The sequence below is a fragment of the Musca domestica genome, unplaced genomic scaffold (genome assembly GCF_030504385.1).
Source record: "Musca domestica strain aabys unplaced genomic scaffold, Musca_domestica.polishedcontigs.V.1.1 6, whole genome shotgun sequence".
NCBI classification, from domain to species: domain Eukaryota; kingdom Metazoa; phylum Arthropoda; class Insecta; order Diptera; family Muscidae; genus Musca; species Musca domestica.
The window spans coordinates 14,925,943-14,950,966 of NW_026712363.1; the positions used below are offsets into that span (position 1 = coordinate 14,925,943).

General features: G+C 35.3%; 1 protein-coding gene across 1 annotated transcript; it reads left to right on the forward strand.

Moving 5' to 3' along the window:
• Positions 1 to 20,888: 20,888 nt before the first annotated feature.
• On the forward strand, positions 20,889 to 23,172 carry LOC131805698 (tigger transposable element-derived protein 1-like). Its single transcript, XM_059129220.1, has one exon. It carries the CDS (start codon positions 21,452 to 21,454, stop codon positions 23,126 to 23,128), a length of 1,677 nt encoding a protein of 558 aa, XP_058985203.1. The 5' UTR covers positions 20,889 to 21,451; the 3' UTR covers positions 23,129 to 23,172.
• Positions 23,173 to 25,024: the final 1,852 nt, after the last annotated feature.

Consider the following 25,024-nt stretch of genomic DNA (forward strand, 5'->3'; position numbering starts at 1 on the left):
TTATGTTTAGAAGTTAGTACTTCAATCTTGGTGAAAATCGGTTTAGGTATAGCTTAAGCTCCCATATACATATTTAATCCGATTTGGTGTTTAAGCCCCTCACATTCGTAAAATGTATGCATTCGACAACAATGATATTTGGCACTAGAAAACGGACACAGCCCAGATATATCCTGCAAATTTTTTTTGAGATCGGTTTAGATTTGGATATAGCTCCTATATATATCTTCAACCGATTTCGGGTTAATTGTGCTCATAAGGGACAATATCAGTCCATATAAACTGAATTTGTAACATCCGACCGAATTTAGTCTAGAAGCAAGTACATTAAATTTAAAGAAAAACGGTTCAAATGTAGCTGTAAATATGTTAAATCCGATATAATGTTTAAGTCCCTTACATTCGTAATATGTGTTTTCCAGAAAAAAAATTATTTGTGATAGAATTCAAGCGTATGATTTATTTATATTTGGCTGGAAAACCACAATTGGCTATCGTTAGAGTACTCCAGCATTTAAATGTTAAAAATTGTTTGTCTCGTACTATCGCTCGTTACCGTGATACTGGTAGCGTAGCCCGACGTCAATGAAGTGGACTGAAGAAAACAGCAACATCAGCAGAAATGGTTCGAAATATAAAGTAGCGACTTAATCGAAACCCGCGTCGCAGTGGCCGAAAAATGGCTCGTGAGCTGCACATATCGCAATATTCCATACGGCGAATATTGAAAAACGAACTCGGAGTAGGGCGATTGAAATTCTAAAAAGTGCAAGAACTTACACCGCAACAGAAAGAAAATGGACTCAAAAGAGCTAAAGAGTTGCTTCGCTTGGCCGAATTTGGTTTTCTCCGGTGAGGAAACCATTCGTTGTCCAGCAGTTTGTAACAAGAAAATGATCATGTTTACTTGCCAAAGAAAATGAAAATGTGCACCTTTGGTTGGCCGGCCACCAGAAATCAAGCGCCGGTCATGGTGACGGTGATGGTGTGGGCCGCCATAACAGCCGATGGTAGCTCTTCGCTCGTATTAATCGACCGTGGCATCAGAATAGATGCCGAATATTATCGCGAAAATATTCTGAAGGGTGTTCTAAAGTCTTGGGCTTGCAAACATTTTGGCCGCACACCTTGGACATTTCAACAGGACTCAGCATTATCGCACTCAGCATTATCACAAGCATTATCGCAAGAATGGTTACAAAATGAGGTTCCTCGCTTCATATCCAGCGCACAATGGCCACCAAAATCTCCGGATACAAATCCGATTGACTATTGTGTCTGGAATATTTTGGAAAGCAAGGTTGGCACTAAATAATGCCAAAGTGTCGATCACCTCAAGTCAGCGCTTGAGCAACATTCGTTCAGCGTGTGACGGTTTCATTGGCCGTTTGGAAGCCATAATTCGTGTCATATGTGACCAATTCGAAAAAATCTAAACTTATTCTATTCCGACATTTTTTGCTTTCATTCAATAAAATTAAAAAAATGTAAAAATTATGGCATTTGACTTTGTTGCGGTTTTTTTTATCTTACATGGTATTGTGCACTAAATGGCTAATATCATACCAAGTGGAGCGAATTGTGGGTATTCCGACTGAATTCATCCTAGGGTATTCCGACTGAATTCATCCTAAATTTGGAGAAAATCGTTTCAGATATAGCTAGAGCTCTAATATGAATCTTTCATCCGATTTGCGGGCTTAAAGTTCCTCACATACGTAATATGTACTCCGCAACAATTATATTTGGTTCCAGATATCAGATATACAGGATATAGCTCCTATATATTTCTTTATCCGATAACAGGCTTATTGTGCACCAAATAACCAATATCAGCCCAAATTAACTGAATCTTGGCAATTCCTACTGAATTTATCTTAAAAACAAGTATTTCAAATTTTGTGAAAATCGGTTCAGATATAGCTATAGCTCATTGGATTTGGCTAATATCAGCCCAAACTTTGTTCCGATGTATATTTTTTTAATATAATCCTGCTCCTAGTGATATCATGCACATTAAAACTGCTCTAAAGCCAGATGTTGATAGGTGGTATGATCTACTTGAAATAAATTCTTTTGTTACGGGGGCTCTACTAAATATGAATAGTGGTGTAGGGTATCATATAGTCGACCCAGCCCGACTTTTGAATTTTGCTTACTGGTTTTAGTTTAAATTAAAAGTTTAACAGCATTATCCAAACGGTCTCACTGGTATTTATTGTTCAAAATGAAACACCCTTGTATTCAGATACTTTTTTATAAAAATGTTTTCTTCACCAATGATGGTATATATATGCTCGGTCCGTTCGAACTTATTGTTTTTCTTTTACTAGCCAATATTTACGCCTATTTCGAAAACAAGTACTTATACCCCAAAAAGAGTATAAAAGTTTCAGAGGTGTCCTCCAATTGGCAAGCTTCGCGACTTTTTCACCAGACAAAACAATACGCCTTTTTCACTTACTCTCAATTATAATTGTTTAATTTCATTTAATTGTTTATAATAAAATTTAATTTTCTTCAGAAAAAAAATCAAACAATAAAGCAATTAGTTGTCTTGCCATTAACAGCAAAGCTTCAGAATATCACCGAAATTAAAACGTTTTGCTAAATGACACCCCTTTATTTTTCTTGAGTACACAAACACACACGCAGGCTGGGTGGTGGTGACAACAACAACAACGGCAACAACAGCAAACTCCTTCAACATTATTTAATAAACCTCAAAGCAAACAAAGACATTATTTACAACAAAAAACACTTAAACAACAGCTGCTCCTGAGTATCATCATACTTCTAGAAATTACCTTAGTTCCTTCTCCGGGCTCCCGCCATCCCCACCCATTCCAATTAAGTTGCAAGCGTTATTCGCCTGGCTTCAATACTATAGCATTCTTTTTTCTTGCTGCTGGCTATACATTTTTTGTCAGTTTCATCATCGTCATTCGTTTCATTAAACACCCACAGTGGCCCAACCAATACAAACACAACACCACACAACAGAACAGAACAGAAAGCAAAGTAATTAACGTTTATTAAACAAGAGAGTGACAATATTTGTGGCAACACGTTTCTACTCATAATTTGAGTGTGCAAATGTGTGTGTGTGTGTGTGTGTAAGTGTCCTTATTTATAACTGTGTACAGTACAGTGCAAACGCAATGACAAACTGTTGTTGATAATGATAATGTCGTTGTTTGTTTATGTATGTATATGTTTGTGTGTGCGTAAGTGCTTGTCTGTATATTCTGCCGTTGATAGTATTGATGCCTTAATTACGACGTCACATTGTCTGATAGTTAAATTTTACTACTCTCATCTCGTAACCACAAAATAATTAAAAATATAAAAATCTTTGTGAGTTGTCTCTTCCCCGGCTTTCCATCGCTCAGCCATTTCCACCGGAAACACTTGCTCGTAATTTTTGCGATATTAAAATCAATTTCCAAACTACAGCGATACTTGAAATTTTATAGTTATCTGCTGACACAGACGCAGACATTTAAACTTTAAATATAAATTATTTATTAAGGACAAACGGTTGTCATTAAAAGTTTTAAAAATATTAAAATATTCACATAAATGGGAGATGACCAGTAAGAAAGAAGGTCATAGGAGGAGGGCTTGTAGATGACGAGATAATTGAGTTCATGTATTATTTGTCAACGGGACAAAATTCATCGGTGTGTCTAGAAATTGCTAACACATTTGTAAGGTCATGAATGAAAATTGTTTAAGTTATATGAATTTAGATCTCTATTATTTGCATTATTAATTAATATTTATTTGTAAAGATAATCAAAAATTTTTGTCATATTTTTTAGGTACAAAAATTCGTTAACAAATCACTTTTTTTTTTTTTTTGAAAATTTTTAATATGTAAGGAAAACATTCGAGATAAACCAGAAAAACTTTTGATACCCTCCATCATGAGAGAACTTAAAACGTTGGAAAATAGACATATTTGTTCCGAATTCTTTTTGAATCCTCTACAATACATATAAATTATTTTATCAGCGTTACATGCTAAGCCGATCTAAGTCATGTCTGTCGTACTGTTGTATTCACAATACAGTCCAAACGGCATGTGATAGGAAGCTTAGATTTTACATATAGTTGTCTTTTGTCTGCAGACTGGTGAAGTTCGAAGCTGAGCAATATCGGTCAACGTTTTCGTATTACCGTATTATAATGCTCACGGACATAATCACCATTTAATATTTTTTTATTTTTATTTTATATTTTTTTTAATGTTTTTTGTAAGTAGTCCCCGAAGAAAACGGCTATACTCCCCATGGAGATTCAACTTATATAATGGACATTATGAGGGTTATGAAAAAAAACACGACCATAATTCCCATATTTGCAATTCGGCACTTTGATGATTTTATCCACAGTTTCCAGCGGATTAACTTAAGATTCGAAGGAGTTCATAATGAGTTCTACCTCCTCCGGCAGAATATCATCCATATAGGTCCACGTTTTCTGTATTTTAAAATTCGATATGGTATATTGCTTATAAAAGAAGTGAGGCAATTCCTTCGAATATGGAAATTTCGGAATTTACGGACATATTTTTGCATGGGTCACTTCCCAAACGGTGAATATGACCACATCAACTTCTTCTCTCACAGTGTATCCTTGTAGAACTTAGCTTGAGTACTTGCAGTAGTACCCCATGGCCCCATGTAGGGCCTTGATTGAATAAATATTAAAGTCTTCTACAGTAGCTTTAGCACTTATTAAGGTCTTTCGCAGTAGTATCCTTCGTCTTCCTTGAGAAATTATAAGGATCTCTTGCAGTAGTATCCTGAAGCTTGCTTATATACTTATTAACGGGTCTTTGCGGTAGAATCCATGCATATTCCTGTAGAGCATTACTTGGGTACTTATGAAGGTCTCTAACATTATTTTCCTCGCATGTACTTTTAGATCCTTGTTTAAGTACTTGTCTGGGTTTCTTGCGCAAAAATCCCTATTTGTACAATAGAGACTTTTCCCATATCATTGTGAGGACTAGAATATCAAAAACCAGTAAGGAAAATTCAAAAGTCGGGCGGGGCCGACTATATGATACCATACACCACTATGCATATTTAGTAAAGCTCACCGATTTTCACCTAATTTGGTGTACTTGCTTCTAGATTGAATTCGGTTGGATGTGCCGAAATTCAGGTTATTTGGACTGATATTGGAAATTTGGCGCACAATTCAATTCAGTTCAAATTTATTGAGTCTTTTTTTTAACACGAAAATTTACAATTTTGAAGTGAAGAAGATATGCTTAAAACTATAATGTTTTGTTTTAATGACTAAAGCGTATTTTCAGCGTCTGGCTTTACTAAAATTTGTTAATTAGTGTTTACTAAACTAAGTGTGTATATCGTGCTTGCTCCCGGCACTACAATTTGGCGCACAATTAACCTGAAATCGGTTGAAGATATATACGGGACCTATATCCAAATCTGAACCAATGAAGTATTTCTGGGATGAATCTGAAATTTGTGGAGAGCATATTAAGCATGTTAGGGTCTAAAACCCCCAAATCGGATGAAACATTTGCATATATCTGAAGACACATGAGAGCTATATCTAAATCTGATCCGATTATTACCAATTTCAATAGGGTTCGTCCTTGGGCCAAACAAATATTGTTGTTAAATTTCATCACAATCGGATAATAAAGACGACCTGCATTTTTTCACAAGAATACGTAGAAAGACGGACGGACAGACTGTCATGCATAAATCAACTCAGAAAGTGAAAGTGAACAAGTAAGAAAACATTAAGTTCGGCCGGGCCAAACTTTTAATACCCTCCACCTTAGAGTAGAAGAAACATTAGAAGAAATGTGGCAAAACCCATTAAAACGCCAATTATGGTGAGGTACCGTTATATGGGGGCTATACCAAAACGTGGACCTATAATTACAATGTTTCGCCACACGAAATCAGTGAAAAAATGTGCCAAACACCATCAAAATAACGAATATCGGGAGGTACCGTTATATGGGGGCTATACCAAATCATGGACCCATACATGCAATGTTTCGCCACCGCAGGTTGAAACCATTATGACCTACAAATACCAATTTTTAGAAAAATCCGTGAAAAAATGTGGCATAAATCATCAAAATACCGAATATCGGGAGGTACCGTTATATGGGGACTATACCAGAACGTGGACCGATATATCTTATTTTCAGTACCAACCATCCTAGACACAATGCAAATAGTTCTGCTAAATTTTGGCGTTCTACGTCAAATAATCGTGATTTCAACAGACAGACGGACAGACAAACAGATGACTTAGAATTTTATGCTGATTATGAATATATATACTTTATGGAGTCCAAGACGAATATTTAAGGATGTTAAAAATGGAATGACAAAGTTAGTATACCCTCCTTTCCAAGGCGGGGGGTATAAAAATACCGAAAATAGGGAGGTACCGTTATATGGGTGCTATACGAGAACGTTTATCTACATATACAACTTTCTGTCACAGACTGTAGTACCCACTAAGATCTACAAATACGAAATGTAAAACAATTTCTTGGAATAATGTCGCTAAAGTCATCAAAATACCGAATATAGGGAGGTACTGTTATACAGGGGCTGTACGAAAACGTGGACCTGTATAGTTAATTTCTGTTGTAGCTTGCGGTGCCCATTAGGTTCTTTAAATACGAAATGTGAAACAATTACGGCAAATAATGTCGCTAAAATCGTGAATATACCGAATATAGGTGCGTTTTATATATCGGGGATGTACCACAACGTGGACCTATATAGACCATTTTCAATACCAAAAGTCCTGCAGAACAAACACACTCAAATGTTGGTATTTTGTAGGTTTCTGCCTCCAATTGCAACTATTAATACCAATTTTTTAAAAACTAGTTTGGACTATCGCTTAAAAAGAAGACAAAGGTTTTATTTTTACCGAAGAAAAGGATATAGTGTCCTTTTGAAGTTTATATGGGCGTTTGAGCCTGCCCTGACCGCCTACACATTCATTTTTTAATTACCCGAAAATTATTGTCCGCAATGAATATTTTACATGTTTTTGTTTTTTTTTTTTTTCGAAAAATGATACTTTTGGAATTTATTTGTACAGCTTTTCAACGCATATTCGGTAATATCCCTTATATTATATTAAATTTTAAAGCAAATACAAAGAATATTAAAATATTGTTTTTTTATAAAGTCACATTGAATAAAGTTTTTTATAGATCCCTAAACTTAACTTAAATTCTCCCCTCATAAGCAATTTAAAATTTTCAAAGCATTTATATTCATTATCTATGATAAAAAAGCTAGAAAATTATTTGATGGCAAAAAGTAAATGATCTCTTAAACGTTATGCATTGGTAGTGGTGCATAACCTTTAACAAAAAGAACACTGAAATGTTAGCTTAAAAGACTGACATCCACACACACACACATATTGATGTAAACGTACACAGGATAACCCCAACAGCAGCAAACGGTCACAGAACATGACTTTTATTTGACATTCATTGTGAAAAGTTCAATCCTCCGGCACACCCTCTCACACAATGTACAGCTAACAGAAGTGCCAGAAAGAAAACTGCATTTTGAAATAAAAACTCCCAAGATATGAAGTAGAAAAAAAGACGAATGGGGAATACTTATGTTTTCAACTTTAATATACGTTATGACTTTAAAATAAAAAGAAAAAAGGACTTGGAAAAAATTAATTTAATTTAAGAAAAACATGTACAGCAAAGGAAGGACTTGTGTGTAACTAATTTAATATCCCGTAACGAATGTAATTCTTTGATCATACTTCTTGTTCGCTCCATCATATCCTATAAAGGATAATGGTTTTAGCCTTTTTCTTCATGCATTTTGTTTCAGTCTTTCTATTTTTGCTACTTGTAATTTGTTATGGAGTTTTCCTGTTTTTTTGTGCTGCTTCAACTTCAACAACTCTATCACTCCTTGTCTATCTATGACTGAATCCTGTTTTCTGTTGCCTGTTTTTCCTTTATTTCTTTCTATGAACACTGATATTATATTTTATAATCATTATTTCCATACATTTACTACAACACAATTGCAATTATGACAATCAAGTCGTCATCATCATTTGTTGGTAGCAACAACAACAACAAAAAACGAGTAAAAAGAAAAGCAACAAAAACTTAATGGCAATTGTTGTAAAAGAAAGGATATTATGTTGCATTTATATCCCCAACCAACAGGCAAAGAGACATTGAGGGAAATGTTGAAATGAAACAAAAATGTAAAAATGAAAAACAGTCTCAACATATCCTATCCTTTCATTCAGGGAGGATTTTCTTTACCTTGTGTCCGAGTGTGTTCGTAAGTGTGTGTGTATTTGAGAATATCAGGAATCATTCATTACGTTCTGTGTTTTTTGTTATCATTTACAGCACTCGCTAATATTAGTGCGATGTGTTACTTATTTGAGTTTAACAAACTAATGTGTGGGAAAATTTAGCAGGAGCGTAGCTTGATTTGAAAAGTTATCGGTAATCCATCTTAAGCGATTCAATTCTCTAATTTTATACCGTACAGTGTATTATGTCTTTGTGAATTTGTTTATAACAGGCAAAAGGAAACGATATAGACCCATAGTTCCTTTTGATGATCTGCATAGAATCACATTCTGAGTCGTCCGCCCGTCTGTCCATGTATTTTTGTAAACAAAGTACAGTTCGCATTTATTGCCCTATCCACATGAAATTTTGCACAAATTATTTGTTTAGCCCAAGGACGAATCCTATTGAAATTGGAGATAATCGGTCAAAATTTAGATATAGCTCACATATATATCTTCGTCCGATTTGCCTTTTATTGTGCACCAAACGTGTAATATCAACCCGAATAGTATGGAATTTTGCAACCAAATTAGGCCTGAAAATAAGTAAGTATGCCAAATTTTATAGAAATCGGTTCAGATATAGTTATAGCTCCCATATATATATTGTTCATCCGATTTGTTATTTTTGTCCACCGCAGCCGTAATATGCAATCTGTAACAACAATATTTGGGGAAATATATCAAATACAACTCAGAAATACATTTGCTATATTTTATCGAGATCGGTTCAGATTTGGATATAGCTCCCATATATAACTTCGTCCGATTTACCTTTTATTGTACACTAAACGTCTAACATTTGTTCAAATTGGACGATATTTGGCACCTACGACCGAATTGCTTGTATGTCAAATTTGGTGAAGATCGGTTCAGATATAGCTATAGCTCCCATATATACTGTTCATCCGATTTGTTATATTTGTTATCCACAGCCTTCATATGCACTCCGTAACAACGATATTCAGGGAAATATATCAAATACAGCTCAGAAATATCTTTGCCAAATGTTATCGAGATCGGTTCCGATTTGGATATAGCTCCCATATATATCTTTATCTGATTTCAAATTAATTTTGCACCAAATGGGCAATACAAGTCCGAATTTAAAAGATACAAATGCTTCGGCATATTTAGCCTTTTGATTTTTAAATTGTAATTATAATCAAGCGTGTATGATTGAATTCTCCCATAAGAACTTTTAATGGTTATGCGGAGCTCTACTAAATTAGAAAAGTGGTATAGGGTATCATAAAATCGGCACCGCCCGACTTTAAGTCTTTCTTTTTCTATTATATATTCCATTACGATCAATAAAGCAGTGTAGGGTTGATGCCTAATAATAATTTCCCCAAAAAGGTTTTGGATTCTCAGACCAAATGGCGTTTAAAGCCCTTAATACCTTAACCATTCACAAGGGACCTCAATGTTTATATTCCATATAATTCCTCATATTTTCCATATAATTCCGAAAAATTTTCGAAGTCCATCAGAAAAACGAATAGAAAATAGAATTATAATTATTGGTCCGTTGTGGTATAGGCCCCATATAATATGATCAATTGTTGACCCTATACATAATACTAGATTGTAAGCGTAATAGTAAACTATGTACATATTGATATTCAAATGATTTTCTTTTCAAATTGTAACAAATTTTTAAAATATTATTTTTTTTCTTTTTTTAGGTAAGTTACTTTCATTCAAAAATTATTGAATCTCTATATGCCTTGCCATTGTTGTAAGTATATCAGCTAACTATATATAAATGTATAATTATATTTCGTAGAAATTGGTTAATTGGTTTTTGACTCCTCAAAAATCAAAGTGTATCTTTAGATTTTAATAAATTTCGTGATGCAATGATTTTTATTTTCTTAAAAAGAGTATTGAATATTTTTTTGCAAGGAGTATATACTTTCACATTGAACCCGATACATAAAACCTAGACCTAATCGTCGATTTATGTGTTCAAATTTTCCTAGGAATAATACCAATGCCAGTGGATAATGTCAAAAACTCTTTTTTAATAGGGTCATTTCAACAAACGACAGAACCTGGCTACATCAACATACCCTGATCATGAATATTTACGGTGCCATGTTAAAATTTCCATTATAGAATCAGGAATATGGCCAAAATAATCGGGACTGGGCCTTTCGGGACAATTTTTTTTTTTTTTTTTTTGTCGAATAACAGGGTAAAGGGGAGTTTCTCCCAATAAAAAAATAATTTGTCAGGTGATTAAAATTTCAGGTCAATCCGAGCATAGCTCCTAAACTCAACTTAAGCGTTTTTTTTCTAAAACAAGTTAAAAAGGAGTAAGTTCGGCCAGCCAAACTTTAAATACTCTCCACCATTTGCAACGAAATTTTCAAAAAATAAAGTTCTATTAAAATTTTAAGAATACCGAATATAGCCCTTATATTTGGGTCTATACGACGTGGACCTACATAAGCTTTGTTCGTCATAAACCATTACCATTACGGAGCTATACGAAAACCTGGACCTGCATAGACAATTCTCTGTTGCAAGCTGTAACATCCATTACGAACTTCGAATACGATATCTCAAAAAATGTCGGTGAGTATTGTACCTAAAATCGTCAAAATACCGAATATAGGGAGGTACAGATATATGGGGCCTATACGAAGACCTGGACCTGGACAGACAATTCTCTGTTGCAAGCTGTAGCATCCATTGCGAACTTCGAATACGATATCTCAAACAATTTCGGTGAGTATTGTACCTAAAATCGTCAAAATACCGAATATAGGGAGGTACAGATATATGGGGCCTATACGAAGACCTGGACCTGGACAGACAATTTTTTGTCACAGACTGTAGTTGCCATTACGAACTCTAAATATGTAATTTGAGATTACTCCGGTGAATAATGACGCTAATATCGTTAAAATACCGAATACTGGGAGGTACCGTTATATGGGGGCTACACGAAGACTTGGACCTGCACATACAACTTTCTGCCATAGGATGTACTATCCGCTACGAACTTCAAGTACCAAATTTTAAACAATTCCGGTGAATAATGTCGCTAAAATCATCAGAATATTGGGAGGTACCGTTGTATGGGGTCTATACAAAGACGTGGACCTGCATTGACAATTTTCTGTCTTAGGCTGTAGCATCCATTTGGAACTTCAAATACCGAATTTTAAACAATTCCGGTGAATAATGTCGCTAAAATCAACAAAATACCGAATATAGGGAGGGACCGTTATATGGGGCTATATGAAAACCTGGACCTACATTGCCCATTTACGAACTTAACCTGCCTACTGGTAAAATAAACATGTGTGCAAAATATTCGCCTTCTGTTTCAATTCGTTCAAATGATAGCGTGATATTCGTGACATTGTTAATCGACTTTGAATTTTACGCTGGTCAAGAAAATATATACTTTGTTGGGTCTGACATGAGTATTTCGAGGAGTTACAAACGGAATGACAAAGTTAATATAACCTCCATAGTATTTTGGAGGATATAAAAAAATTTATAACCTTCACCCTTCGGAAGGAAATTAAAAACCAGTAAAGAAATTCCTAAAGTCGGGCGGGGCCGATTTTATGATACCCTACACCACTTTGCTAATTTAGTTGAGCTCCACTTAATAATTAAAAGTTTTTATGGGAGAATTCAATCATACACGCTATGATTATAATTATAATTTAAAATTCAAAGGACTAAATGTGCCGAAGCATTAGTATCTTTTAAATTCGGACTTGTATTGCCCATTTGGTGCGAAATTAATTTGAAATCGGATAAAAATATATATGGGAACTATATCCAAATCTGAACCGATCTCGATAAATTTTGGCAAAGATATTTCTGAGCTGTATTTGATATATAATTTCCTGAATATCGTTGTTACGGAGTGCATATTACGGCTGTGGGTAACAAATACAATAAATCGGATGAACAATATATATGGGAGCTATAACTATATCTGAACCCATCTTCACCAAATTTGGCATACTAGCTTCTAGACTAAATTCGGTCGTATGTGCCAAATTCCATCCCATTTGGACAAATATTAGACGTTTGGTGCACAATAAAAGGTAAATCGGACGAAGTTATATATGGGAGCTATATCCAAATCTGAACCGATCTCGATAAAATTTAGCAAAGGTATTTCTGAGCTGCATTTGATATATTTCCCCAAATATTGTTGTTACAGAGTGCGTATTACGGCTGCGGAGGACAAAAATAACAAATCGGATGAACAATATATATGGGAGCTATAGCTATCTATATCTGAACCGATTTCGATAAAATTTGGCATACTTATTTTCAGGTCTAATTTGGTTGTATGTGCAAAATTCCATACTATTCGGGCTGATATTACACGTTTGGTGCACAATAAAAGGCAAATCGGACGAAGATATATATGGGAGCTACATCTAAATTTTGACCGATTATCTCCAATTTCAATAGGGTTCGTCCTTGGGCCAAACAAATGTTGTTTGCAAAATTTCATCTCAATCGGATAATAAATACGACCTGCATTTTGTTCACAAGAATACATGGACAGACGGACGGGCGGACGGACAGACGGACTGACATGCATAAATCAACTCAGAAAGTGATTCTATGCAGATCATCAAAAGGAACTATGGGTCTATCTCGTTTCCTTTTGCCCGTTACAAACAAATGCACAAAGACATAATACGCTGACCACCTTTTGGTGTAGGGTATAAAAAGAAGAAGACGTGGTGCTAGATAAGTAATTTTCTGTCATAGGTAGCAGTATCCATTACGAACTTAAAATACGAAATATGACGCTATGCCGGTGAATAATGTAGCGAAAATACTGGAAATACCGAATATCTCGGGGTAGCGTAATATGGGTGCTATACTTAAATGTAAACCTATCCTGTCTCCTTCTCTTCCAGGGGGTAAAGTACTCACAGAGAACTCCTTCTGTAGACTTTCAGACAATGCCATTGACTAAAATCGTCAGAATAACAAATGTCGGGAAATACAATATGGAGAGTATACAATATCGTGGACCTGTATAGGCAATTCTCTTTCAGGGTGTAAAGTACTCAGAAGGATCTCCTTCTGTGGATTTTAAGCCTATTCCCTTGAAAAATATGGCCAAAATCTTCAAATACCCAATATCGGAGGCATAATTGTGTGGGGGCTATACCCAGAGGGAACTCCTTGTGTAAAATTTCAGACAATTCTATTTAAAAATGTGGCTAAAAGCATCAATATACCGAATATCGGGAGGTACAGTTATATGGGGCATATAAGATTTCGTGGACCTATATAGACAATTTTTCTTCAGAGGATAAAGTAGTCACGAGAAACTTTCTGTGTAGAATTTCAGACAATTCATTTGACAAATGTGCCAAAAATCAAAATACCGAATATTGGGGGTGTACTGTTATATAGAAGCTATTCGATATCGTGGACCGATATAGCCCATCTTCGAACTTAACCTGCCTGCAGAAAAAAGACTAATTTGTGCAAAATGTTAGAATACTACCTTTATTCGGTTTGACTGTAGCATGATTAAAATAGAGGGAAAGATGGACAGGCGCAGACCGGTGGATGGACAGACAGATGGACGAACGGACAGGGCTAAATCGTTTTAGAATTTTACGTTGGGTCTTAAATTGTTATTTCGATGAGTTATAAACTGAATGACGAACTTAACATACACTTCTTACAATGTATGGTGGAGGGTATAAAAACTCTCGAACATAATCCCCACATCAAACGGTCGTACAGACCATGATGATTATGTCCTTTTTGGAAGTTTGTATAATCTCCACAGTTTTACGGGTGTTACAACCGAAAATAAACCGAACATAATCCCCATAATTGCAATGAGAACTATGTCCCTGAGAAATATGTCCGAGACATCAAAATTTACTATATAGGTTCTTCGACGTGTTTCTAGGTGATGCGAGTGGAATGACAAATATATACCCTTTATTTTTATTTTTCGATCTCGATATCTCCGGACCTGTTTCCATTTTCATTTTTTTCGTTCTATTTCGTTTATCCTATTGAAAATACTTTTTCTGCCAATCCAATTATCATACTCTTCCTGTTTCTCCCCTACCTTTCCCCTGTTGCTTCTACGTTTCTGCTTAATCAAGTGATACTTAATGTATCCTATTGTTTTTTGGCAACACTAATGTGCTGCCTCTACCCAGCCACCATCTTCTACCTAAGTTGCTAACAATATTTTATAAATGCAATGCGTCGTCTATATCCTTGCAAAGAAATTGCAAAAAGTAGCAGCAAATATAACCACTTGATGGGGAAGGGGAAAAAGGATAAAGTCATAATTGCATAAGTACTCTCCTACCAGGAAGACAAACATGCACACACACACGGACTCTGACGAAGAGAAAATTGCACAGAATCCGACAGAAACAAATAAATAAATACAGATGGCAAAAAAGTGAAAAAAAAGAACGGAAAATGTGATTGTGGAACATTCATCATAATCAAGTGCGGCTTTTACAGGTCGTCTGTGTTCTCGATTCTTCCCTTATTCTACACAATATTTGTAAGCTGCCTTAGGTTTCGAAATAAAATCTGTAACAGGATCAGAAAAGTAAGTCGGTAACCAACAAGAACATACAACAAAAATACAAATAACAACAACAACAAAACAGTTCTATAATGAAACAAAGTATTATCAACGATAAGGAAGTTGTTTTGGGTTGTTAAGTGTTGCCACAGACAATGCGAATCACAAACGGATGGCGGAACAACATGCCACTGGTTGGTTGGATGATGAACATCATCATCGTCGCCATCGTCATCCACATCGTTGGAGTAGTCCTTAGATGAGTGGTAATAACAAAATACTTGTGTATAATAACTTTTTTGTGCTCTACAGCATGGATAAGTTGCTCCGAGGGAGTAACAACAACAATGTTGTCAATGTTACTGCCGTTGTCTGAGGAGCTCAATGGAAAAAGAGGAACAATTGTACCTGGTCTATCTGTTATTTCTGATCTTTTTATGTCAATGTTTTATTTCTTAGTTTTTGCATCAGAAGTAGGACCAAACTCGCCAACCCCACAAGGAAGCTCTACTTTGGTGGAATATTGGCACGTATGGGGTGTACATGGTGGATGGCCCACAATTAGATTTCAAAGCTTTAAAGTTTGTTTTGCCGCTTGGTAATAACAATAATCATAACAATAATAAGGACAATGACGGGCAACATACCATGGAGATGGTATGCTGTGATAATGACTATATTACAATTGTCATCATCTTCATCATCACCATGGCAATGATGATAATGATGTTATTGCCTACTCTGGGAACATTCCCCTTAATGATGACGCACACACACACACAAAAAGGTTGTTGTTCTGGTTACTGTTGTCGTTCATTTCTGTATCAGTTATTGAAGTGGTACTTGGGTCGGTAGGAATCTCTCTCTCTAATTCCGACTGACAGACAGACGGTCTCATTTTTCTGGATACAAGTCCTTTTCTTTTACATCACAAGTACGTTGCACCCTTCCGCGTCTCTAGGTAAAACTGTAAGCTTGTTATGGAATCCAAAGTTGTTCGAAAAAAAAAAAACACAAACGTACACAAATAACTTTTTGCTGTTATCTAAACGAGATTTGAGTTTTGTGTTTTGCACAAAAAATCATTCTACAAAGTTTTGAGACAACACACATAAAACTGTAATAAAGTTTTAAGTAATTAACCCACAAAAAACAACGAAGAAGAACAAACAACTGCTGGGAATCATTAAATCAATTTCTTTAAAGTGAAAAATCTAGAGGTGATGTAAATTAAAATTTTTAATGCAGGATGTAAAGGTGAACTAAAGATACCAATTGAGATCATCAAACTTTATGGCATTTCAGATGCGATCATAACGCCCATATAAATTTATATCAATAAAAGGGTAATGTTATTGACTGACTGACTTAACGATTCATCAACGCCCAGACGAAATCTTGACATTTTGGGTGGGGGTCACTCTTCTTCCGAAGGGGTCAGATAAGGCTGGGTTTTTGGAAATTCGTACTAGAACGGTACGAAAAGTATTAAAAGTTACTAAATATGATACCCTTGGTATATAAGGAAGCAGTAAAGCTAAAAGTTTTCAATTTGAAATGAGGGTCACTGGTGGAGTGTATGATAGATGTTCCAAAGGGTTTTTGGAATGTCGCACTATAATTTTACGAAAAGTACTAAAATGTACTGCATTTGGTATTATTTTGTATCATGTGAACGAGTGGAGCTAATACCTTGATATTTAGAATCGGAATCAAGGTTAAGAAGTAGAGTCGATGTAGTTTCGGAAGTGTGTACTCATGTAAACGAAAAGTACTAAACGGTGCAAAATGTACAGGGTTGCCCATATTCGACGAACCCATCTGGCAACGCCATAACTTTTGACAGAGATGTCGCATCGCTTAATGACATACCGCGTTTGAAGCGTCAGTCCAAGCAGATTTTTACCATGAACCAATACACGCCACGCGAGCGCTCTGAAATAGTTGAAATTTACAAGAAGTCAATTGTGAAAACTCAACGTGCTTTTAAAACATTAAAAAATGTGAGAAGTGCGCCTTCTAAGAACACCATTAGGCGTTTATACGAAAAATTTTCGAATGGTAAGGCTCTATCAAATCCGAATAGGCCATATAAAAGTCGACCAAGGCGATCGGCCGAGAATATCACTGCCGTAAGAGCCAGTGTTAAGAGGTTCCCAAGAACATCCCAAAAACGCCGTTTTCAGCAGTTGGGCATCGTTCGGCCCGCTTTGCAACGGATTATTCGCATTGATTTGCATTTGTTCCCGTACAAAATTCAATTGACGCATAGAATGTTGCCTGCGGACAAGCCTCGTCGATTGGAATGGGCCCAAAGAGTCATCGAAATGGCCGAAGATGACGAGCAATTTTGGAACAAAATTATCATGTCCGATGAAGCCCATTTCACATTGAATGGCAACCTAGAAAAGCAAAATTGCCGTTTTTACGTCATTGAAAATCCTCAGGAAGTGCCTCTTCATGACGAAAAAGTCACAGTTTTTGTGCGGCGTTAGTGCGAAAACGGTCATTGGGCCGTTTTTCTTCCAAAATGAAAATGGCCATGCTGTTACCATCAATCAGGAGCGTTATCGCGATATGATGACCAATTTTGTGATGCCAATTATTCGTCGAAAACGTTTGAGGCAGTTCTGGTTTCAACACGACGGCGCTCTACCGCACACAAGTCGCATAACAACCGATTTTCTGAAGAATTTGTTTTCGGGCCGTTTGATGTCGAAAAGTGGTGATTTGGACTGGCCGCGTTCGACCGATTTGACGCCGCCCGACTTCTTCTTGTGGGGATATTTGAAGTCAAAGGTTTATGTTAACAAGCCAATGACCGTAGAAGAGCTCAAGGACAACATTCATGAAGAAATAGTCGCTATTCTGGTCGAAATGTTGGCAAAAACGATGAACAATGCAGCAAAAAGGGCACAATGCGTCATCAACGCCAGAGGCGGCCATTTGAGAAATATCATATTCAAAAATTGATGTAAACAAATCTACTTGGAACAAATTAAATGATTAACATTGCCAACCGCCAAATTTTTATTTTTTTCTTTGATCATAAAAAAAACATGGGTCCGTCGAATATGGGCAACCCTATAGTGCACTTTGAAGTAAAGGATGGAGCTGGAATCCTGATGTTTAGGAATAATATTACTATTGCATTTTAGGACAGAGGAATTTAGGTATTGTTGGAAATGCGAATTTCTGTGTTCTAAATGATACTAAATTTGGTACAATTTAAATTTTGGGAGAGACAACAAAGTCTGAATCCTGAAATTTGGAATAACACTACTGTGTTATAGGAGAGAGGTACGTAGGTTGTTTTGGAAATTTGTACTTGTGTGTGCTAAAATTTACTACATTTGGATTTAGGTGAACCGAAATAGCTGGAATTAAGATTACTGTTGAAGTGTAGGATTGGTGTATGTAGGAAGCTATGGAAATTCGTACTCTTCTGTACTATATGAAACTAAATTGCAAATGGGAATTAAGATTAACCGATAGAGGTGGATTCTGAAATTGTAAATGAGAGTCACTGATGGAGTCCATGATAGATGCACCTTAGGTTTTATCGGCAATTCGAACTTTAAATTAAGGATATGTTCTACAATGTTACTAAACTTCTTAAATGATACCATTTGGTATAATGTGAACGGATAAAGCTAAAAACTTGCATTTCTATATGAGAATTAAGATTGGAAAGTAAGTTTGATATATGAAGGTATTATTATTGGTATTAGGGTAGCTGTTCATGTGTAATCTTGACATATTTAGGTTGTTTGGAAATGTGTACTATAATTGTACCAAAAGTAGTGAATGGTACTATATTTTTGGTTTTGGGTGAAGGCATAAAGATAGAATTCTGACATTTGACATAGAAGTCACTGTTGGTTTCTGTTCGAGATATGGAGGTGGTAGTACCATTTAGTATTGGTTAGGGTGAAGGGATGGGGCTGGAATCATCAAATTTAATACTGAGATCTCTGCTGGTATCTGGAATTGAGATATTGAGGTGGTTTTGGAAATGTGTTTTATAATTGTACGAAAAGTGCTGAATGGTACTATATTTGGTATTGGTTGAAACGATGAAATACTAAACTTTGATATTTATATTATTGATGGTATCTGTTATTGAGACATGATAGTGGATTGGAAATGCGGCTTATATTTGTACGAAAATTACAAAATAATACGGAATATGGTATTAATGAAGGAAAAAGGCTGGAATCCTGTAATTTGATGCTGAGCACTCTCTTGGTATATAAATTGAGATATGGAGGTAGTTTTGCAAATATGTTGTATAATTGTACGAAAAGTATTAAATAAGACTAAATTGTGTATTGGACGAAGGGACACAGTGAAAATTCTGAAACTGGAGGTTTCAAGGGCTTACATATGACGACGTTTAAATAGTTCTGTACAGATAAATTGAATGGTTAAATGGTCTATTATGAAGACTTTTTGGTGTAAACATTTTCTAATTACTTTTTCCGAATGAGAAAAAACGTCAATAATAAAGAACACCTTGAAATTCTGAAAATTTAGTACGATGTAAAAAAGTTCTGTTTAAAAAATATTGTCAAACTGAACAAATTGTACATTTTGGGGTTTAAAAAGTACTAACACGAACTAATCTAAAATTTTAAGGTGGACTTTTCGCTGACGAATTAGCGGTACAATTATAAAAAATCAAAGACTGATTGACTCAAAAGGAACGGCTTATCCTAATATATCCTAAATGTTCCATCTTCTATCTTGCTTTAAAAGAAGTGCTAATTTTTTAGAGAAAAAAACGTTCTGTTCGAATTTTATGAACATTTTGGTTAATCAAAATTTTCAACTTTTGCTCACCATCCAGGCGGACAAACGGCAGGACTGATACCCAAGATCAACTCCAAATGTTCGGAAACGGATTTTCACCACAGGACGTAGGGTCTAAAACCGTTATTTCAATGAGGCTCACTTTGGCTGTATCATATGACATATACCCTGGGTAGCTGAGGTATAACAAGTTTTAGAGTATTAATCGGTCTGCAACAGATGCATACCTTGAACCTACATTAGTTGGGTATATTTTGACATGCATTATAATTATGCAAAATGTTGACCCTCTATGAAGAAAATACCAAAATAGTGGGCCAATACGGTCTACTTAGCATCTGACTTAACTTTTTGGTACTGAAAATGGAATATTTAAGAACACGTTTTTGTATAGTCCCCATAGAACTCATTCAACTTCCAAAAAACGATATTTCATGGTTTATGTCACACTTTTCATCGGTAATATTTCAAATTTGGAATTTTAACTCCGTAATCGGTACTACATCCTATGACCAAAATTTGCATATACAGGTCCACGTCTTCGCCTAATATAACGGTAATTCCCTATATTCGATATTTTTATGATTTAAGCAGTATTTTTCAACGAAATTTTTATACCCTACACCATATTATGATGAGGGTACTATGTCTTTTGTGCATTTGTTTGTAACATGAAAAAGAAACGCGATAGACCCATAGTTAGTTTTGAGGATCCTCATAAAATCACATACTGAGTCGATTTATGTATGTTTGTCCTTCCGTCAGTCCGTCTGTCTGTCCATGTATTTTTGTGAACAAAATGCACGTCGCATTTATTATCCGACTGAGATAAAATTTGTTGGGCCCAAGGACGAACACCATTTTGCATGCGTAGCTTTGAATATCCTTGTAGGCTGCTTGAGATCCTATTAAGGTCTCTTGCAATCATAACCTTGAATATCCTTTAATCCCCCCTTATACCTATATCTCAGTAGCAAGTAACTTTGAAAAACCATTCCAAAATAGGGTAAGTGCGCCTAAGTTCGGCATGTCCCAGTAGTCGGCAGTTTTGAAATATAAACTTAAATAACTAAGAATAGAAGTGACCAAATAATGAAATAATTGCAAAAAACATCAACACTGATCTCTGCTCTCTTTCTGTAAAAAAAAAAACAATGAGCATCGATCATTTATTACGAGAGAATAACGGTTTTTGTCAGTGAGTGTCTTCCAACACGTGCGATAGTGCTGTTTGTAAAGAAAAAATTAGTGGTGGCGTCAACTTAATAATCTATGTAAGTATATTAAAATTAATACTTTTGAAATCAGAAATATTTTATAATAGTAAATAACAGTCTAAAGATCATTTTATAACTTTAAAAAATACAAATTAATCATTTTTCTGTTATATTTTTTAATGCCGACATTAGGGACAGGAAAAAAAGAGATTTGCCAATAGTCGGCAGGGGTTGCCAATTACTAGAAAAATATCATTTTTGACAAATTTCACCAAAATTTGAGAGAAGTATTAAAAAATAATCCAAAAACTACTCAAATAAAAAAAATATTTTTGAGTGGATTTACACAGTATTCGACATAACTATGGTCCTTAAGTCGGCAGTCGCTTTTATTTGTGTTTTTTGACCAACTTTTCTAAGTTAAGTAGGTTTTTTAAAGAAGCTATTTGACGTTTCAGATAGCCAACATTTTTTTTCAAAGATGCCTCCAAAAGGAAAAAGATCATTTCACAAATATACGGAAAACGCCCTGAACGACGCACTAAATGCCATAAGAAGAGGCGATATATCAATTTTGGGTGCCAGTAAAAAGTATGGTGTTCCCAGGGCAACTTTGCAGGACAAACTGTCTGGTAGAGCTCCTGAAGGCCCAAGAAAGATGGGACCTCCTACAATATTAACAACTGCCGAAGAAGAGCATTTAAAAAAGTGGTGTCTAGATTTGGCCAAATGTGGATTTCCGATAAAAATTGACGAATTGTTAAACACCGTACAAAAAATTTTAAATGAGGATAAAAGAGTTACTCCTTTTAAAGACAGTCGACCTGGCAGAAAATGGTTTAACGCATTTTTAAGACGACATCCTGATTTAAGCATTCGGGAGTCCGAGGGAATTACAAAGGGGAGAGCCATAGTAACGGAGGAGACTATAAGAAAATGGTTTTCCGATTTAAAAACGTTTTTAGAAGAGCAGAATGCTACAGATATCTTGGAGGATCCATCCAGGATTTTTAATGGGGATGAAACCAGTTTTTCTATGTGCCCGAAAACTGGAAAAGTTTTAGCGCCAAAGGGTTACAGAAATGTGTATTCAATACAAAAAGGAAACGAAAAAGAAACAGTGACAGTACTATTAGTCTTTTCCGCTAATGGTAAAACTGTTAATCCAATGGTTGTTTTTCCATTTAAAAGAGTTCCCAAGGATGTAGTGAACAGTCTCCCGGAGACCTGGTTCCTCGGAAAATCGGAAACCGGATGGATGATCAGTGACGTGTTCTTTGAATACATTGCTAATTGTGTCCATAAATGGTTAGAAGAAAATCAAGTCCCTAGGCCAGTTTTGCTATTTGTCGACGGTCATAAGTCTCATATGACTATGGAACTTAGTGAATTCTGTGAGAATAATAAAATTATATTGTACGCACTTCCTCCCAATACAACACATATAATGCAACCAGCGGACGTCAGTGTTTTTAAGCCGTTGAAATCTGAGTGGAAAAATACATTGAGGGAATGGCAAAATAAAACGGAAAATATTAACAAAGTCCTTTCAAAATGCACTTTTTGTCCTCTGTTGCATTCCGTGCTGTCAGCAATAGATTTGGAAGACACCATTAAGAATGGGTTCCGGAAATGTGGACTTTATCCGTTTAACCCTGAGAACGTCGATTATACAAAGTGTGTAAGAAACAATTTGGAAAGAATGACAAATAGGAGCGATGCAAATAATGGTTTACATTTAATGGACTTCGACAAAGCAATTCAAGTAATAAACCTAATAAGTTCAAGGCTTAATTCTCGGGGAATTGACGCTAACATAGTTGTTGAAGAGATTGAGTCTCTGAAAAACTCTGAAGGCGAACAAGATATTGAATTATTAGCCAACGTAACCGTGCAGCCCAGTTCATGTATAGTCAATAAAGACTGGATTTTGGAAAAAGAAACCCGGCTACGCTCTTCATCTCCATTAAATGAAAATAATGCACCGATATTGACTTTTTGTTCGTCTCCCACTACATCCAGAAATGTAGAATTGTCGTTAAAACCAACGAAAGATTCACCTAAATCATCAGTAACTAGCGCACTTATTAGAAATGTTTTAAGTCCCGTTAACTTATCCAAACCAGGTAATCTATACAAACGTGCATATATTCTGTAGTGCCCAGGTATAATGCCAGTATACACTTTTTCTTTTTCTAACTAGGTTCTTCCAAGTTTTTACAAAACGAAGAAGGGTCTGTGTCAAAATCGTTTAAAAAGCCATATTCAATTCCCTAGATTGACATCAGCAGTAAAACCCAACTCGAGAATCAAGCCTCCAAGTGCAATTTCTGCACTTGCATGGAGGGAGCATATTCAAGCAGTAGAAAATGAAAAAATTGCCAAGGCAAACGCAGTACAAGAGCGAAAACTGGAACGCCAGAAACGAAAATTGGAGAAATTAGAAAAAATAAGAAAAAATAAAAGAGGAAAGAAAAGGGAAAAGCGTAGTTCTTTCAACGAAGAACTTGACAGTGATGTGGAAGACTGATACCAATGCACCTGTGAATTAACTTATTTTATTCCTAATGTTTAAGTTTAAGTTAAACCAAAATGAATTAAAAACAGTAACTAGGTTAAAAGACAAAATAAACTCCAAATATTAATTTATTCTTTTTTTCTTTTATCTCATTTTTATTTTAATTAAAAATCCATTTACTAAAGGTAACCATACTATTTCAAATTCTAGATTAAACTGTGAATTAGTAATATATAATTGTTTTGTACTATTTGAAATAAAAAATAATATAAAAAATAATATTTTCTTTATTGAAATACAATATGCCGACTACTGGCAAATAGACATGCCGAGCATTGGAAAATGGTGCCGACTACTGGCAAAAAACCACTGTTTTAGTAAAATTGCAAATTTTACCAATTTACTAAAAACAAATTAAATTTTTGTTTATTATTTCCAAAACTAAACAAAATTTGGAATCCAAACAACTTAGTTTTCTGCAATTGAAAGATTTACTCAGAATATTGAAAGATTGAAAAAGCGAAAATTCTAAAAGTGCCGACTACTGGTACATTTACCCTACTTGGAAAACCTTAAAGTACTTATCCAGTTCGCGATCATACAAACACCAGGTGTCTGATCTAAAAACCGGTGGACAGCGGGCCACTAGACCAGTGGACCAGTGTATTTTCCTTAAAGACATATTAAATTTTTGAACATTTTTCGTATGAAGAATCGTAACATGATAGAACAACTTAACAACAACAACGCAAGTCATGTGCAAAAAATGGACAATTATATCCAACTACAAAGATTTTGAGAGTAACCTTTTTTTGAATTTCAAATTGACTGTTACATTCTTAATTCTCTTTCAAAATTCGTGTATCGAGAAAATGCGCCTTTCAAAGATTATATCTACGCAAAAATAACCTTTTAAGGTAAAATCATCTCATTTTATCACTGCTTCTTTAATTTCACTAAAATATTTCATAAGACCCTATACAATATAGATATTCTTTCTAACATTTAAACTTGTGGCTGTTGTTGTTTTGTGTTCTTTATTCCCTGCCAAAAATATGCGGTTTAAAATGTCAGATTCGTATGCTGCCAAATCAAATATTCTAAATACCCCTATATCTTTGGTAGAACATGATTTCCAGCTAAACATTACTACACAAACATACAACATGGTATACTTACAGATTTTTTGGGGGGAACGGCTATTTTACAGTTGCCTCATCTCAGCTCAGCTCAACTACACTTCAGTTCATTGTTCTTTGTTGTCCTTTCTGATGTGTATTTATATACGCATATGTATGTGTGTTTATAAACTTGTATTTATAAATTCAAATGCATGCAAAAGTTTCTATACACAACTACAATGGTTTATTGTAGGACAGGGGGCATTGGTTGAGGAGAGTAAAGGGGGAGGATGAAGTTTAAAGCCTGTGTTATTTTTTCCCGTTGACCATTGTTTACTTTACAAAGGCTTAAGCCGCCTTCAATATCAAAACGACAGCATGCCACATACCAACACATTGATATGACACATGGACG